Source organism: Centruroides vittatus, unplaced genomic scaffold (assembly GCF_030686945.1).
Source record: "Centruroides vittatus isolate TY-2023 unplaced genomic scaffold, ASM3068694v2 contig_911, whole genome shotgun sequence".
NCBI lineage: Eukaryota > Metazoa > Arthropoda > Arachnida > Scorpiones > Buthidae > Centruroides > Centruroides vittatus.
This window is the reverse complement of record NW_027122600.1, coordinates 893,614-900,146: the sequence shown is the minus strand read 5'-3', so window position 1 is coordinate 900,146 and position 6,533 is coordinate 893,614. Positions and strand designations below refer to the sequence as shown.

General features: G+C 36.2%; 1 protein-coding gene across 1 annotated transcript; it reads right to left on the bottom strand.

Annotated features, from left to right (window-relative positions):
- Window positions 1–366: 366 nt before the first annotated feature.
- LOC136984262 (uncharacterized) lies at window positions 367–957 on the bottom strand. The gene has a single exon (XM_067281178.1). The coding sequence runs from the start codon at window positions 955–957 to the stop codon at window positions 367–369; it is 591 nt and encodes a 196-aa protein (XP_067137279.1).
- Between the last annotated feature and the right edge of the window lie 5,576 nt (window positions 958–6,533).

Here is a 6,533-nt window from a genome sequence, read left to right as displayed (position 1 = left end):
CGGTCATTATGAATACTGCTACCACCTAGTCGGGCAAAGTGATGATAATACGTTGAGGAGTGATCATTCGACATACGCTAGCCAATCGGCACTCAGTTGTGTTTAGTACCGAATTTTAAATTTGATTAAAAAAACTCCACTTATTTCGTTTAGAAATATTTATTTTTTGTAAATTATTTCAAAGTACTATTAACTATATAAATTAAACTAATATTAACAAAAAGTATTTATTAACAAATTTATACTTAATTAAAAATTAATTTACAGGAAACTTCTGGAATTTCATTTTTGATATAAATTATATAAAATATTAAATGTTTTATAGTTTATTTATTTGAGCAATTAATATTTTGATGACATTTGGAATTACATAATTTTTTTTTCTTTGTAGCATTTGCATCTATTAGATTTGCAACCAATTTTGCAGCAGCATCGACTATAGCTTTGACCTCCAGAAATTGATGACATTCTTGCACATTCTCTAAGCGAAATTTCTTCACCTGGTACATCTTCAACAGAAATGAAGTTTTCTTTACAAACAGTAAATTGGTTTCTTGAATATAATACATTTAATATGCCATATTTAGTACCCAGTTTGTAAAAGTTTTTATCTTTAACCGCAACGACGACACCTAAAATATTTTTTCCATCACTGCGGGCTCGATTTACATCAGGTACACGAATCCTTACTGTATCACCAACATTAGCTGCTGTGTATTTGGAATTTGATGTACCAATCATTTTTTCTGCTTGCTTTTTAAGATTTAACAAAGCCATCTCCCTTGTTTTAGATACATTTCTTATTTTTTCTTCTATTTTTGGATCAATTGTTTGGATTGTTTCTTCTTCACTCATCAATTCTGTAATACTAATAACATCCTGGTTTAGATTTTTTTCATGTGAAGACGATGTAGATCTTTGAACTTCATCAGTTATATTGCTATGTGAGGATGGCATTATCGAATAATCTTTTATAATGTTTTCTTGGACGGTACCTGAACTTTCAGAGTTTGAACAACTTTGACTTACTTCGTCGATAGTTTTAAAATGTCGGATGATCACTTCTCAACGTGTTATTATCACTTTGCCCGACTAGGTGGTAGCAGTATTCATAATGACCGGTTAATTTGATAAATTGTTGAAATTTATTACAATGCCCGATTTTGTTGGTCATTATTCATAATGCCCGTATTAATCACTTTGCCCATAACATATATAATAATATATATACAGTACCATACATAAATTATTTTAGCAAATTAAAAATAATATTTGGTATGGTCATCCGCAGAGAATTTTCCAGAGGGGAAAGTTTGGAAACAGTTATATCAAATTTTGGTTAATGTTACCTTAGGTGCCAAGATGGCGGCTCGTCCGATTCCGGCAAGGAAACAGTGGGACACACGTACTAACCTAACCTAACCTATTCCAATAATTTGGTTGCTAATAATTATGGTAATTTATTAGAATAGGTTAAGTTAGGTTAGAACGTGCGTCCCACTGTTTCCTTGCTGGAATCAGACGACCCGCCATCTTGGCACCTAAGGTAACATTAACTCACATTTTTATTTAATTTTTTGTGGTTTCTTTGTAGATTATGGTATTGCATCAATACAAAAAGACAGAGAAAATTTCCCACGGTCGAGGGTGTAAGATAATATTTCGATCACTTTTACGATTATAATTTGTGGAATTTTTTTACAAGATCCACATTATTTCAATATACAGTAATTCTGAAGTTGAATATGTATAATTATCGTAGAAGCGATTATTTTTATCTAAATTTTAGATAAAAATAATGCTTAATTACATAACCTTGTAAATGATTTATCACACGTACAACACCAAAGTTTCGGATACTTTAGAAAGAGAACGGATTAAATTCTTAAATTTATTTCTCGAATTAAGTAATTTTAATTATAATAGCACTTGTAATACAAGAATTATAATAGTTGGTTTACTTTTTATAAATTATTTTTGTAATATAGGATAAACTTATTCTTTCTGCTTACGCAAGAGGAAGTGTAACGTGTAGACTTCTAAGAAGATAGCCCACATTTACTGTATATTCAAGCTTATATTACGATTCAGAAATTCTTGAGGTAAGTTTTATTAGTTGTTTCTTGCAAAAATAGTTAATGTATTACAGAATAACTCAGTTTAATTTAATATAATCGGATAATAACTTTAACAGCATGGGTTCGCGCCCAGCTAACGAGTCCGCCACGTAGAGTTTTTCGGGTTTTCTTCGCGTGTCTAAAGCCCTGGTCGCATTATGCGATTTCCAGCCGTGCAGGTGACCGCAACTGTAACAAGCGCGAGTCGCGCACGTCTTCTTGTGGTCACACATTGTTCGTTGGCCCTATAATAAACCAATAAAATTACAGTAGCTTGCTTTTGTCTACTTTCGTGAGTTTACCGACTTCAGAGTATTTACGGAATTTTAGCTACTTTTCTTATTAAAATAGCAAGCAGTTCCTTTTCTGGAATGAATAAAAGAAAAAAAGGCGATAATTTTGTTAGAGCTGGCGAGAATATACGAAGAGAAAAATAAGAAAAAACGTTCATGCTGGGTTAAAACTTGGCGAAATGAAAATCAACGGGCTAAACAATCGTGCTTTCACCAGCTGATGAATGAATTAAGGCTTTCGGATGCCGAAGGTTATAGGAGATATATCCGTATGAATATAATTTATACTTATATATAATTTAGGTGAAACGTTTCGTAGTTTGATATACCAATTTAGAGTGGCCCATAATTCGATATCAGTCATTATCCCAGAAGTTTTGGATGCTATTTATCGATATAAAAGTGAATATTTGAGGGTAAGTGTTGTTTAGAGGAAAGCTTGAATGATTTAATTCATTTATCATCGATATATTTTTCTTTTATATAAGCATTTATTTTATTCAATTGTATATTATTAAAAGTAATCAAACTTTTTAAAATAAATCTAACAATAACTTTTATAAATTCAGATTTGATTTATATCAAATATAGCATTTAAATGTACTGAAACTGAGTTAATACAAATGTTATAATCAAGATATGTTGACAAATATACAACACAAAGTATGACGTGGCACAAAGACGTTTTCTGATTGGATGCGCGTTTGCAACAGTCGCGAGTAGAACAAACTTTTTGTTTCTAGTTGCGGTTGCAGTCGCGCCGGTTTTCGAGGGGGGATTACTAGTTAACGGGAACAGCCGTCGCGATTGCAGTCACCTGCGCGGCTGGAAATCGCATAGTGTGACCAGGGCTTAACATGTAAATAGGAGTCAGTTTTCCACAGAAATCCTCCCGGGAGGATTTCTGTAGAAAACTTGTAGATCGCACACACGTTGCTTTGCTGTATCCCACTAAATCAATCGATCTTTTTCTTTGATGATTATGAATTCTATAGAAATAATGAAAGGGGGACTCTAGATCGAATACGGGCGAGTAACTCCAGGAATTTTTTTTATGGAAGGTCTGTCCCGAATGTGTTTGGTCGTGTCTCTTACTATGCAGACGTCTCCATTGTTGGCATAGCCGAACTTATGATGAGCATGGAAAAACTGTCTCTTGGCGCTTACAGGACGGAAAGAATTAACAGTAAAAGAAAGGATAGTATTGATAGAATAAGGAATACAACGCGACCGATCTGCCAAGGGTGGGTGCCTTCCGAGAGGACTTTCTTTGGAAAACTGGTCTCTAGGTTAGACGTTAGACACGCGAAGAAAACCCGGAAAATACCATGTAGACAGTTGGCGAAGCGATCAACTACCAGTGTTTAGTGTTTTTTTTTTTTTTGTTTTTTTTTCCCTCGACCATTGCCGGGCATAATAAAAGACAGCTTCATGGTAAATATCAAATAAAAACTAACTTTTTAGATCCGTAATTTCGTTACAATAAAATTTTTAATGAAATTGTTTCTGCGTTAAACAGATAAGAAAAAAGTAATTTCATGATTGCAAAAAAGGCAGCACGGTTACACATTTTTTAGTTAGCTTATTTATAATGGTTACTATTCAATGACTGCAATTTCTGGCATAACGTTCTAAACAAATAGTTTTTTTTAAAAAAAGATATATTTAAAAATAGCCTCTTAGAAGAGAAAACAGCTTGTTAAATTATCTTCCTACATTTTTAAATATTTCATGTGGAGTCTACTTAATTACTCCACCCTATGCCTACCAGTGGCCGAGCGGTTCTGTCGCTAAATACTGGGAGTTTGGTCGCAGGTTCGCACCGCGCTCGGACGGGCTGGCCACGTGGAGTTTTCCGGGTTTTCTCCACGTTTGTAACACCTGAATAGGGACCAGTTTCCCTTACAAGACCTCCTGGAAGGCATTTCCCCTCGCGTAACATCGCGCCCCAGAGAAGACAACGAGGAACCACTGGATGTAATTTCCCTAGGATACAACGTTTGCTTCAGGATACAACGTTCTTCGGCGCGTTACTAATCACTTATTAACCTGCGCCGGGTGCTAGCCGACATCAGGATTCTGATATGGCACGCAGACAGACAGACTTCATCCTATGGATACTAAATAAGTTCCACCAGTGCCCTAGTGGATAAAACCACTAAACACTGGTAATTGGCCGTGTGTTCGCGCCTTTCGAGCGGTTTGCAACGTCGAGTTTTCCACATTTTCATCATATTTGTAACACCTAAATAGAGCTCAGTTTCCGATAGTCATCATATTTGTAACACCTAAATAGAGATCAGTTTCCCATAGAAATCCTCCCGGAGGCATTACCCCTCTACAGATCGCCCATGTATCGCGTTGCCGTATGCAAATAAAACAAACTAAACGAGCAGTTATTTACTGTTATATCGTCACAATGCCGAGCTGCAATTTTTTATGTATTTAATTTAATAAATGTGCTCTTCACCACAAATTAGTAGTGGATTCCCCCTTTTTTTTAACTCTTTCCGCCCTGCGGGCACTAAGAGGTCCTCTTTTAGTAGGCCCATTATGGGTTCGGCCAGGCCCACAATGGGGCGACCGGGTGGTGAGGGACGGGGCCCGACATATCCGAACGGACCACCCCCCGAAAAATTCCTGGGGATTTTTCGACCCGTTCGGATTCGATCCCGGGTCCCCCAGAGCGGTAGGCTGCCACCTTAACCGCTCGGCCATCCGGCCGCTAGTGGATTCCCCTGGTGGTATACATCATACTTTTCCTTTAACGATAGAGTCATGCCAGTCATCTATCTACACTTTACAGGGGAAAATTTTTGAATTGAAATAACATGACTTTCCGGTTTGTATCGGAAGTTCATATATAGTCAATCGGGGCTCCTGCCCCTAACACTACCATATCTGGTCTCGGCTTTCATCTAAGTCCACTCTCGAGATTAAGGAAAGACGGATGGACAACAGTGGGAATTGATAGGTCTACAATTTTTTCAAACTGCAGCCCAACGACTAACATGGGTTCTACTATGGATTATCATAATGAAGATCGATTGACTAACCAGTCCGATATATCCAGATCAAACAACTTATGAAATTTTCTGAGTTTTTAATCCGGTTTCTCGGGTATCCGATCGTAAGGACTACATCTGTAAAAAGAATGTATGTATATGTTTGTAACATTAACAAACAATAAAATGCTATTGTGAAAGATCAACAGCACCCCTCGGATTAGGTCTGACACTACCTGTGACTTCTGGCTCACCTTTCTTTTTATTTGGAGGCTTGCCCTCTCCGTTCTTATACCCAAATTTGGTGAACTTGTGCGGGAAACTGGGTGACGGTCCTCGATTTGAGAGGTGAGTAGGTTTTGCCGGAAGATGTATCACTTACGAAGGAAATGTTATTAAAGAGAAAAATCTCGAGAACTTTCTCCGTTATATTTGTCATCTCGGGCTTAAATAATTGAAAGCGCCTAAATTACCAAAATGCTAGCCCGGCTAAATTACCAAAATGCTATCTCACTATATTTATAAAAATTATAAAACATAAAAACAATATCTCAGTTAGGTTATATTATTTTTCGTTTTAACTCATTTCCATACAGATCTTATAAATGGAATCATCGATAAGATGGAAATATGAAGTCCATTCGGAGAGATCTTAGGCTCTGGTGGATGCAAGATCTGTCAGATTGAAGAAATAATCATTAATTCGAAAGACATTTAGATGAAATCGGGGACTGTTTGATAATACGGTATCATAAAAAAAAATTAATAATAGTAACATCAGGAAAATATAGCTAGGAATACCATTTTGTTCCTAGCTAACTTTCCATGCATTTTTGGCGGCCGCTGGGCCTGAATAAGAATGTTGCAGCTGCTTTGCATAAACTTCCGTATTGGAGAGATGCCAAATATGTCGATAACCGTTGGTGAACCTCCGTTCTATTTCAGTTCGATAAATTTTACTATATATCTATTAAAATTTCTTATTGGTTATTTGGATAGCGGCATGGGAGTGCTGTGTATTTGCAGTATACGAGTTAGTGCTTCCTCAAGGCGAATCTTATTCTTCTATTTCTTTTAAGAAGGAGGAAAGAAGGTTGTTTATAATAAAACAAAAATTA

Bases quoted from the DNA above. Each gene is read 5' to 3' on its own strand.
- LOC136984262 (XM_067281178.1), bottom strand. From the start codon at position 957: ATGCCATCCTCACATAGCAATATAACTGATGAAGTTCAAAGATCTACA.